We start from the raw sequence: 12599 nt of genomic DNA, 5'->3' as shown, positions 1-12599 counted from the left end.
CCCAACAATGCCCCTTCCTTAAGTGTCTGCTGACATATGAAAAATTGGCCACTGTTATGTGTACTACTTGACGACCTGCTACAAGTGACCTTCCAATCTTCCAATCCGCTGACCTGGATGGGTCTTCCACTGCTTCTTCAAGCATTGGGCTTCTATGGGGATGTTCTTTTATCCTACCCCAAATTATCTTCTCTGACATAGGGGGTATTGTAGATGACTTAATTGCTGTGACATGCAAATCAATAGAAGCAGCAAAACTTACTGGAATTTGGCCCAAACGTCATTTTATCAAAATTAACTACACACTTCCTCGGTAGTATGTAGTCCAACCCTAGTATGCATTGGTCTTCAATATCAGCCAAGTATACTTTGTGTCTGTCCTTCATGTTCATGAGCTCAATAGTTACCCACACTGGTCCCCACAACCTTGCATAATGTCCTGTCACACCACAGAGCTTCTGTATGGCTTCTGGTACTCCTTTGTGATCTAGCACCTTGATACTCACAAAGGTTTGCTGAGATGCAGAATCTATGACAAAGTTGCACTTTTGGCCATCCAGCTTTCCTGTCACGTAGACAATATGTGTGCTTGCCATTTTACACTTAGCTGTTGGGACTTTCACGATTGAGTTGGTGGGCATCCCTCAGCACCAACAACTACTGGTTTCCCGAAGCTGACTTATTGATAGTATTCTTACACTGGCTCTTCATATGTCCTTGCTCTCCACAGTTCCAACAACCTTTCGGGTAGCAGCCTTTCCTGCCATGGCATCTTCCCTGTGTTGAAGTTGCTGGCATTGAGCTCTCTTGTGCCCTGGTTTGTTACAGTACCAGCAAAGTCTCTCAAACTTGTCTGTGAGCTGCCCTTTTCTGGCCTTGAATCCTGATGACTGTACCAACCTTGGTACTTCTGCACTGGATTTAATATAGGATTCGAATTCAAGAGCTCTGGCCATTGCATCCTGCATAGTAGAGGGGTGTGCTTGCTTTACTTGTATCTTCAGTTGTGGACTGTCCAAGGCATCTACAAACTGATCCCTCAGCAACAACTTGAGGAGATTGGGTGGTGCAGTTGGGTAGGTCTTGTGTGCCATGCTTTCCAAGTCCTGTGCCAGCTCTTGCAGGCTCTCCGCTTTAGCACGGACACTTGTCCTAAACCGAGCCCTGTAGACTTCGGACTGATTTTGAGTTCCATACCTGAGCTTTAGAGCAGCTACCAGTGCTCTATAGTTGTGCTTGTCATCTGCTGACAACTGTCTAAGTATTTACAGTGTTTGTCCCTTCGGGCTCGTTGCCAAGTACACTGCTTTCTGCTCCTCTGTCCATCGATTCATCTCTGCCAGGAGCTCAAATTGTGCTCTATATGCTTCCCACAGTGCCTTTCCATCAAATTCCTGTGGCTTTCTTCATATTAGATCACCCCTATTGCTGATACTCATGTCTGGAATGTGACTTCTGGCAGGATTGAAGATGTCTGCATTAGGGTTTAGCTGCAGGGTGTGGAAGGGGCTTCCCATTGTCTGGGGCTGATTAGGCCCATGGCTAATATATCCTCCCTGTGTAAAAGACAGTAAATCGTCCTTTAATGTATTTAATTCACTTTGAAATTTACTAATCTTTTCCATTTGTGTATGCTGGTTTCTCTCAACTGTTGAAGACTTTCTTCTTGTTTATTTTCTTTCTCCTCCAACCACTGCTGTAGTCTCTCTTCTTGTTTCTTTTCTTGTTTGTTTTCTCGGTATTCTTGTTTCTTTTCTTTTTCCTCCAACAACTGCTGTAATCTCTCTTCTTGTTTCTTTTCTTGTTCTTCCTCCAACAACTGCTGTAATCTCTCTTCTTGTTTCTTTTCTCGTTCTTCTTGTTTCTTTTGCTGTTCTTATATTGCTGCCATCAAATCTGCTAAGCTGTAGTCTGATTTGACTCTTCTCGTTTTCCATCTTCTTCTTTTTTCTTTCTTTTTTGTCCCACTCTCTGACACCAGTTTGTTACGTCTCTGTTCGTTTGTTAATTTCCCGTAGAAATTCTTCCCGAGAAACTTCAGCGATACAAGTCCTTTCATAAATAAAACTAGTTTATTCTTTCTCAATACAACTTTGCAATACACTTAATTTCCACAATCAATTTAACTTAAACACGCTATAATTCACAACGAATGATTCACGCACTTTACTTACTACCACGCTTGACTCAGTTGTCCGTCTCTATCTCTGCCTGTCTGCAATTCCTAATGCCGATTAATTGTCTGGCGCATTTATATATAAGAATAGAGTGTGCCTATCAAATACTGGACTATTCATGATATTCGCCAATCTTTCTAGAACTCATTACGTGTTACCAGTGTCACATGACTTCCGCTGTCGTAACACTATGCACTTGCTGGCTCATACAATTAAATTGTCTTCTGAAGGGTTTTCAGATAATGTTCATGATCTTCTGTTTACTACAATGGCATATCTTTCATCTTCAGCCCTGGCTCTTTAGATGTTACTGATATGCTGCTGGGACCTTCTGTATCAGAATGCCATTCTTTATCTTGTACATTTACCTGCTACTTCCCTGCACAACTTGCACATGGCAACTTTTTTATGTGAAGAGGTGTTTGGGGTTTTCTGTGTCTCCCTCTGTCCAACCCTTTGCCAGTCCCAGCTTTTTGTTCTTCATCCATTCACAGTCAAGTTGTTACTTGAAGGTGTTTCTGCGGATAAGGTGACAGTGACTCAGCCTCAGAATTGGTGCCATGCTTTTCCATTTTTGCCATAAGTGGACACCATTTACAATACATTCATGAGGCCTTCATGTTTTTTCAGATATTCTGGCCCTTCACTTCCATTTCCCTCGCCTGTTGTCTCCCGCCAAGGGATCCTATTTCTCGCCATCATCTACAGAAGGTGGTTGGGGACTTGCTTTGGAAAGAGATCATAGGATTTGGGAATGTACACAGCCAGGTTTTTAATCCCATCTGTTCATCGTATCCAAATAGATGGGAGATTGGCGACTTGTTATAGATTTATTGTTCCTTAACCATTTTATGATTGTACCTAAATTCACAATGGAGTCCTACTTAACCCTTCGGTGGGTTTTCACTCCAGGGTTGTGGATGAAGAAGGTCAACTTGTCGGATGCCTATGTACACTTTCCCATCTCCCAGGCATTCTGAAATTTCCTCTGTTTTGTTTATCAGGGGCGTGTTTATTACAGTGTGTGACAGGTGTTGGTTGTGTGTGTCTGTTCAATTGTTGTCTATGCCAGAACAATTACATTGCAGGACTAGGTAACACACACTCTAGAGATGGAGTGCTCCATAGAACTGCTAGTAGTTCTCTCTCTCTAGTGATCTTTTGCTTCATAAATATGTTTGTCCCAGACCGTACACTCATAGACACACAAATGAGTAAAGCAGACATGGATTTATGCCCATCTCTGATGCTCTGTGGCATTGAAAATTCCTACTGCAGACCTGATGTACAATTCCAGATGCTGCTGGGTGTTGGTTGATCTACTCTGTTAACGTGGTAGCTCTGCTTTTCAAAATACAGTATTGCAGTCACTCGTTGCACTGTCTCTGGAGATGCGAACTCTCCAATAAATTTTTCCTCTTTTTTTCTTGTGGAGTATAGGAGTCCTTGCCACTTACCAGTTCCTAGCTGCTGGGGTGGTGGATCATGGAGGCCTGGCCTCCTGAGTGATGCATCATACCACTCAGTTGAGAGTAAGGCAGTGGCATTCTGTGGGGGTCAAGGGTATATAGCACTTCCTACCACTGACCTGATGTAAATTTCAGATACTGCCAGGTTTTGGTTGAAGCACTCTTCCACGTGATGACTATATATATATATGTATGTGTGTGTAACTCGCAGTTTGCCTCTCAGGCTGAGACATTCCTCCTACCTAACATCTGGATGCAGTTACCAGGGTGTAAGGTGTTGGTTACAGATGGTCCAGTTAAGTAAGTCCTCACGTGTTTTGGCTGGTATTCCTCCTCCTACCATGGACTGGATGAAAAATGCCCAATGCTGCGAGGATTTGGACTGGAGATGCACCCCATGTTTGCTGTCCCTCTTCCTACTCTCTGCTGTATGTCAGTTTCTGATGGATCTGGTATTCATTGTAGCTGAACACAGCACATGTATTTTCACTTGTGTATGGTTGGGTATCCTCATCCTACCTAAGACTGGAAGAACCAACCCAATGCCACCAGAGATGTCATCCCATTAGGGCTTTCTACCTTCCTACCATCCACTGGATGTCAGTTCATGGTGGATCAGGTGTTGGTTGGGTTGGAAATGCGTGCAAGTGGAGATAGATTTTGGTATGGAAGCTCATCTTCCCTACCAGTTCTCATTTCGAGGTAAAGAGGTAGGTGATCTCTGCCACTGCAGAATTGATGTACAATTCCAGATACTGCCAGGTGTTGGATGAGTTCGAACTGTCACTATGATCTGTTGCACCCTAACCACTTGACACCCAGGAGTCCCATTAAATACTAATATGTATTATTGCATTCCTTCATGTTTTCCACCTTCTATGTTTGTGACTGCATTTTCAGTTTAGGATAATGTTAACTTCTGACCAGGAGTAATATTTTTTCTTTCAATGTTCTTAGATTTTTACAAGTAAATGCCTTTTAAAAATAGCAACAAATAGATAAGTTTGAATATAAATTTCAGATAAAGCATTTTAGACAGGTCACTACCAGAATGGAGGGACTTGGAAAAAACTGTGAAACTCTGGTCCTGGGCATAGATGGATTGACCCTTGATGCTGTCAAACATCTGGATGAGGGCGATCTGTGAGGCTGAGTTCAAGGCCCAGAAAAGGATTGGCACCAAAAGACTGGCCACTTATGCAGATGATCTGCACCAATTGCATGGGAAGGCATACCTGGCAATGGCCTCTGTAGTTTGGTCAGTAAGTTCAGTGAAGGATTTCCCAATGAGCTTGTGTATTAATACCTAGGAGTGAGAGACATCATGGAAACAGTATGTCATGACACAGTTTGAAGAGGTAATTTCAAACCAGCTGTAAGAGTAGAAGAAGCTGTAGTGACAGCTGTGGTTACAGTTCAACTGGTGAAGAGTGCAATATAAGTACCTCCATCTCAGCAGGATTAGACCCATTAGAAGGGTGAAAAACCAGCCACATCCACTGGACAGAAATATAATGCAACCACACTGATCTCCAGTGAGTTGGTAGGGCTATGCATGTCTTACTATGGCATACATGTGCAGCAAGGTCCATCCACAGGATATATGCTACAGCAAGGTTTGCCTTTTGGGTATGTGCCATCACAAAGGTAAATGCTGCAACAAGGTCCACTGATGGGATAAATACTACATCCTTGGCCATTGCCTTTGTCTGAATGTTGTTCAGTATGGGCAGAACAAAGCTTCTGCTTCACTTTTAAATTAGTGGGGCAGAGCTATTGGTTCCAGCATATGGCTCAGCAGGTACCAGCCAACCCATAATGTCAGCACATTCCTGAGCAGCAGAATAAGCAATGGTATTGATACCAGCTGTTGGTGTGGTAACAAGCAATGGATGCTGTGGCAAGTACTCCAGCAAATGATGGAGCCCATTTTTGGCTTGGTCACTACCTTGGGGTCAGCACAGCAGATAGCTTTTTCTGAAGATATTAGTAGTTAGCCCAAATCTGTAAGAGCTGGGTGGAGTTTGGTGTTTGCCAATAAATGAATTAACCCTATTACCATGGGCATCCTTTACTGCACATGTCACAAGACTTTAGTGACTTGCATTCAAAATTTAATTAAGCTACTTTTTGTTTATGTTATACCAATTAGTATAGCATAAAATCATAGCTAATAATTCATATTTTAATAGTACATAAGTTTTAAGTTCTTCATTTTATAAGGCAATATTTAAAAAATCTTAAATTTTCTCAAGTATGAGAAATTGACATATTTTCTCTAGGCATCTTCTCTTCTCTATTTTATTCATCACCCCTCCAATAAGTACATAATTTAATGTACATTACTCACTATAAAATCGTCATTGCTCAGGCAATCCATAATTTTTATAGCCTTCAATCTTGTTTGGTTACAGATCCATCAAATAGAAAATCAGACCTCTCTTGCCACATCCACCTTTCACATCCTTTCTTTCAGGATTTGTTAATAGTTCTCACTTACTCTTAATACTATGTTATGTATAACCAATAGAAAGCCAAGATTTTCGTTTATCAAATGACGTATCATATTACATTGTTTTCTGAACAGAGAATTGTCATTTTTCTAATTTAGTACAAACTTCGTTCCCATGGGAAAGATAATGACTAACTTGGATGAACTTGTAAAGTCTCTTGTTGCACAGTTAGAAAGCCAGAAAAATTGTGATAGTTATTGGAAATTGCTTTTTGCACATTATTATTCTATGTTCTTTGGTGCATTATTTAATTAAATAAAAATTATTTAGTGTATTACTACCATTTGTATAAAATGTAGGGTTAAGTGCCATCAACAACAAAACAAAGAAGACCTGCGTAAGTACTTTATTTCTTGTTTTTCATGTTTATTCTTTATTATTATAAAAGTAACTAAAAATGTAAAAATAGGGATCTCCTTAGGTTAGTTAAGGTTAGATTAGGTAAAATAATAATAATAATATAATAAAAATGATTCACAAGGCATGCACACGAGTAGTTCAGAATAGCTCAAGGGTAATGTAATTCGATAGTGTAACATGAGCTCCATGTTCTCCTAGTGATTTACAACTTATAATCATATGAATAGTGGTAGTTAGACATGGTTCAAAGGGCAATAAAACAATGAAATTTAAGTATAAATAGATGTATACTGTTATGAGTTTAAAGCTGCTTAGGATAAATGATTGTAGTCTTGTGTTACAATTTGAAGTCATTCTAGAAAGAAAAAGGGGTAATTTATTGGTTACGAGGTCGTTCAAATTGACCAACCTTGTATAAAGTTAGGGTAGTAAAAATAACAAATAATATATTAAGTTTTTCTGAAACAAACATTTGAAGTGTATTTAGGAGGTTTTGGAGGTTACACAAATGAAATTTGATATTTTTGAGATGAAAAAATAATTTTAATCTTAACATGAAAATCACTTTGCAGGTGAAGTAATAAAACAAAAAACTTGATATATTCCTGGACAAATCTTTTTTTTAGTTTATTAAAAATACTTAAGTAAAAATATGTTTTTTTGTATGTGAATGACATAATGTTTATTGAAAGTCTGCTAAATTTTCTGAAGATATACATATATTAAAAGCTAGTAGCGTCAAAACTATAAAGACTTTAAACGAGTACAACGAGGTCATGTGGTCAGTCAAATTGACTTATCCCATGTTGAGAGAGTTAAAGAATAGACTGAACAATTTCTTTTTTTTTTGTTATATTTTTATTTAAACAAGGATGATGTTTCGAGCTAGTGGTCTTCGTCAGATCTTGCAGCTTACAACAAAGGTGAATGTGCAGAATTCAAAGAAATTGTGTGCATAGTATTTGGAATGTTGAGCATGAAATTTCTGTGCAAAATTACATTTTTTACATAAATATTACGAGTCATGAAAAAATTGAACAGATTGCAATCAAATTTAAGCAAGAAATGGAAAAATGAAAATATATAGGTAAGAAAAGCATTCATTTAAACCAGATGGTTGTAGGGTCCCCAGTTTGTAGATTAATTTTCTTTCCAGTTATTCTCTTTTTTGAATATCTGGCGGAGTACTAATAAGTACAAGAATCAAAAAGTTCTCAGCTGTATGGTTGTTGATGGTGAAATGTTTGCCTGTAGGTGTATCTTGGTTCTGCAGTTTAATGTGGTTTAGATGTTCTCGTGCCTGATCACTGAGTGGGCGGCCTGTTTGTCCAGTGTATAAACTAATGCATTTTGTGCAAATTATACAATAAATGATACATTCAGTGGTACATGTAAAGGACTATCTTATGTCAAAAGTTGTTTTTTTCATCGTATATATGTGTAGTACTGCTTATATGTGGGCAGATGACACACTTGTTTTGTTTACATGTGTGAGTGCTTGGAGTATCATTTTGTTTTTGTTTAAGGTTATTGTTCACCAGGATTTAGTTTGTTTTTTCATGTCCGTACTAAATAATGGGGGTGGTCCTTGAAAAGAGATTTAGTGGTTAGGTCTTCAGTTAGTATTGTGTCAATGTTTAGTATAATATCTTTGGTCTTATTGCTGGTCTAATGGTATGTTAGCAAAAGTGGAATATGATTGGTGTGTTTTTTATTGGTGGGGTTGAGTGTTTGCTCCTGGGTATGTGAGCTAACTTTGGTGGCTGCATCATGGATGAGAGAATCAGGGTAGTGTCTTTTAAAAAAGAGTCATGTCTTTCGATTTAGATTTCTAGTCATTATCATCACTACATAGTTTGTATAGTCATAGAAATTGTGTGTATGATATTGACTTTTTGTTACTGTACCGGTGGGAAGATTTGAAATATAGGTATGTGAATGTGTTTCTTTGTAATGTATGCTAGTGTTCAGATGATCGTCTTGTATGTATATGTGTCAGATCTTTCCAAAGTAAATTCTAAAGAAGGATGGAAAGACATGAAAATTTTTTTTCTGAAAGACACTAGCCTTTTCTCTCTTCCACGATGCAGCTTGCTCATTTACCCAGGATTGAATGCTCAACCCTAGCAAGAAAGAACACACCATTTAGGTGAAGCTCAGACCACATAGAACTCAGTCAATCTTTGCATTCAAATCTGGATTTTCAGTATTTAAGGTCAAGTTCCAACCAAAGCCAACTTCTTGTTCTCATTTGTGAAGCAGTGTTTCCAACCTGACCGTCTTTTGATCCAGTTCCTGTTTTTCTTATATTCTGACTGGGAAGATGGATTCCTCATTGACTTTTAAACCCTTGCAACTGCTCCAGGATGCCCAAGACTTCCTCTGCAGTGAAGGCTGTGAAGTCATGGATTGTGCCGGACATATGCTTACCATTAGTGAACCCATACTTGCCAACACATCTGACTTAGGAGAGTTCGTTAAAACAGAAAATGGAATAACACTAATGTCTCCAAGGGCCGAGATACCCATAGCAGCTGATGAAAGTCCTGATGCCACTGGCAAGTCCTTAGCATTGTATCATCAGACTCAACACTGCTCTAGCTAGATGGAGCATAGCCTTTGAGTGGCTCAGCAGCAGGAATCAGTACCACAGTTGATGCCACCCATAGAACTGAAAACCAAGAAGCATCAGGGCCCTGGTGACTTGTCCCATCATAGGGTTTTACATCACCATAAGGAGAAAATGACAAATGTGCTCTCATATTTAATGAGATTATTACATTTCTAAGCCTAGAAAGAGCTTTTTGGTACCAAGTACATCTTGGGAGCATCCATGTACTGAAAGATAGAGGTGGGGTGGGCTCCAGCAAGGCTACTGTGTTGGCAGCAAAGACCAGTGCAGCTATGGTACAGACAAGCCAGGCAGCTTCTTCAGTGATTCCTGCTGTATGTGAAAGAGCCTCCACCTAGCAGGCTTGGCTCATTTGGATGATGCTACCATAATTAGCAAGGAACTGCTAACCAACAGGCCTCCAGAGACGTCCTAGAATGCACAGATTGTAGAACTCGTAAGCCACCTCTCAAGTGCCATTGCCAGAAGATGGCATCCAAATGGATGGCAATGTGAATCCTCTACAACTGGGAAGAAGACTGGCTGGGGTGAAGGGCCACTCCTTTATTAAGATACAAGGAGGAGGTCCAGCACCTGCAGGACAGGCCAGCTTAAGCTGAGTGGAGCCTGGTGAGAACCTAAGCAGACCTTGAGACATCCATGGCCACCAATTGAAGGACAATTAGGACACTGAAGGTAAGCAAAGTGAAGCCACCACCACATTCTGGGGTGAGTGTACATTTAAATTATAATTTCTATTGTATACTTTGTATTGAGGTTTCATTTAGAATGTCCTTTGCCTTCTATAGCCATGAGTGCATGTGAAAGATGGGGGGGGTCAGTGGTTTGGTATTTTGGGGTATCTTATAAGTGTTTATAGGTATTTCAATTATTTTTTGGGGTGCATAATATTGATAAATGTTTTTGTTACTTTTCTTTTGTATAATGTGTTTATGTTGTACCTATAATGTACCGCTTCCTGCTTATTTGCATTTTGATTGTATGTAAAAGGGTTGATTGTTGTACAAAGCTAAAGGTTCTTTTTTGTATGTTTGAATTTTCCATATGTAGTTACTTTTTTTTCTGTGAATAAAGATTTCTTTTTATAATGAGTAATTTTACTGTATATTTTAATTTTTGTGTTAACTATTAAAGGGCCTTGGCTTCATTAATTTTGTTTTGCATTAGACTGTGCCTTTCATGAGGGGACAGCTCTAAATTACAGTTAAAATGAAAATCGTAACATGTAATCATTGTTAAAGGGTTTTCTTTTTTTCCTTTTCATTTCATTTTAGTTTATTGACAAGTTTTTGTTGTAATATGTTAATTCTTAATGTGTACAGTGTATCTCTATGGTTTTCTTTTTTTCTTGTTTAGTTTTTGTTGATGTATGCACTTGCACTTTGCTTTATTTATGTTAAAGGGTTTTTATATTGTATTGAATTGTGTATGATCAATTTTAAAGTTAAAGGATTTTCCTTTTGATTATGTTATAAATTTTGGTAATGTTTGTAGACTGTAAACCAGTGTTAAAGGGTTTTTTCTTGTGTTCTAGTTAGTTGTAGTTCATTGTTAAAGGGTTTGTGCTGTGTACATGTTTATAGGAATAAAGTAAAGTTAATGTGCTCCTTGACTATGTCAAGAGTTTCAAGGTTATTGATTTTAAAATTAATTTTAATTGTTGTCTTGAGGACAATCCTGAAACAGAAAAGGGAGGAAAACAGTGATATGCAGGCATATGTTTTCTACCTGCTTTAGTTATTTAGGAATTTAAAAAAAAAATTCATTATTTGAATTATAAGCAGTTTTAGTGTAAATTAATGGTGTAGCAAGTTGTTTTAATTGCTTTGTTTCTTTGTTCATTATGGTCAATAATGTGTTAGAAAATACATTACAGTATTACAGTAACATATAGCACTCAGGTTAAAGGGTTAGCACTGTAATGTCCTTTGCTGGTGGAGTTGACATTGTTTAAATGTATTACCTGACCCTTGCTGTGAGAGAACAAAGGTCATGAGGTCTTGCTTTTGACAAGACAAAGACGTGAAGCTTACCTGTTGAATTAAAGTGCAGTTTCTTGGTTCAGTTCTACTAGGAGATCATTGAGTTAAGATACTTCAAGATTGTTGTGCTTATTTCAATGGAAGTTAATCTTGGGAAAAAGAAAGCTGTGGAGTTAGACACACGCAAATAGAAGCAACTGTCATTTCATATGTGTAAATACATATGCTGCATTTTCTTCTTGTTTGTTTTATGATAAAGACTGTATTTGTTTTTGTCAAAATTGTCCAATCTCATTATTTCATGCACAGTAAGAAAACAGTTATCAAATTCAGAATTACTTTCCTTATTTTCTGAGTGAATCTACCATCTTAGGTGGATCTGTCTATCTCATTCTTGTAGTGAAAACAATTTTTACTTGAAAATACCAGAATACAACAGTACTGATGTTATGATTACAAAGTTCAAAAGGTAAAAAAAATAAAAATTGTAATCCACACAATTTCAAAAGTTGTCTTTCCTTACTGCTAAATAATACATTGAGAATTTACGCATAAAATAAATATTAACATTTCACTAAGAAGAATTTATTTTGTATAGATGAAGAATAATACTGTTATATATTGCTATGTCCAGTTTAAGATTGAAAATTTCTAAGGTTGTAAAAGTTTTGAAATGTCTTAAAGAACATAAAGCAAGCAGCTTTTAATATGATTATTTTTTTCAGGTATGCAGATACCCTAGTGCAGTTAGACAATGATCTGAGAATTCCACCTAAAGGCTGGAAGTGTGAGAGATGTGACAAGACGGATAATTTGTGGCTCAACCTTACAGATGGCAAAATACTTTGTGGCAGGAGATTTTTTGATGGAAGTGGTGGGAATAACCATGCTGTTGATCACTTCAAGGAAACAGGCTATCCCCTGGCAGTGAAACTTGGAACTATTACACCATCAGGTGGAGGTATGATTCAAATAATTGAATTTCTTTGATTTATAATCCTCTAAAATGTTATGAAGTTATCAATGATAAAATGAACTGTAAATTTTATAAATATTTCATTATGTGGAAGTATGATAAAAAATTGATTTATAATCATCTAAAATTTTCATGAAAACTTCTCTAGAAGAGTAAACAACTGTGTAAATTTTATCTATATATATTGTTTTACACAAAAATATATGTGTTTGTTGATTTACTTACCTATTTTTTGGAAATTATAGGAGATGTTACCTGTTTTTTGGGGTATGCATTTTTGTTTCATTTGTTCACAAAGTGTTGTTAAAACATAATTGAGCAGTAACAGCTAGATGACCTTGTGAAAAGTTTTATGTTGTAGTACAGTGGTCCCCAACCTTTTTGTTGCCGCGGACCGGTAAGCGTTAGACAATTTTACCGTGGTCCGGGGGTAGATTGTTTACTTGCAACTTACATGTAGCATCGTACCAACAACATAACATGAAAATAA

At 37.8% G+C, this 12599-nt stretch overlaps 1 protein-coding gene across 2 annotated transcripts in view; it reads left to right on the top strand.

The window, feature by feature from the left end:
- The window catches only part of LOC106464967 (ubiquitin carboxyl-terminal hydrolase 5-like), a 206504-nt gene that overhangs the window by 57254 nt on the left and 136651 nt on the right, over positions 1-12599 (top strand). For both annotated transcript variants that reach the window (XM_022392775.1, XM_013925142.2), the window contains exon 6: positions 11859-12094. In XM_022392775.1, the coding sequence (XP_022248483.1) occupies positions 11859-12094 (236 nt within the window). The remainder of the gene's footprint in view (positions 1-11858; positions 12095-12599) is intronic.

Source organism: Limulus polyphemus, unplaced genomic scaffold, assembly GCF_000517525.1.
Source record: "Limulus polyphemus unplaced genomic scaffold, Limulus_polyphemus-2.1.2 Scaffold1796, whole genome shotgun sequence".
NCBI lineage: Eukaryota > Metazoa > Arthropoda > Merostomata > Xiphosura > Limulidae > Limulus > Limulus polyphemus.
This window is presented reverse-complemented; position numbering and strand designations above follow the sequence as displayed.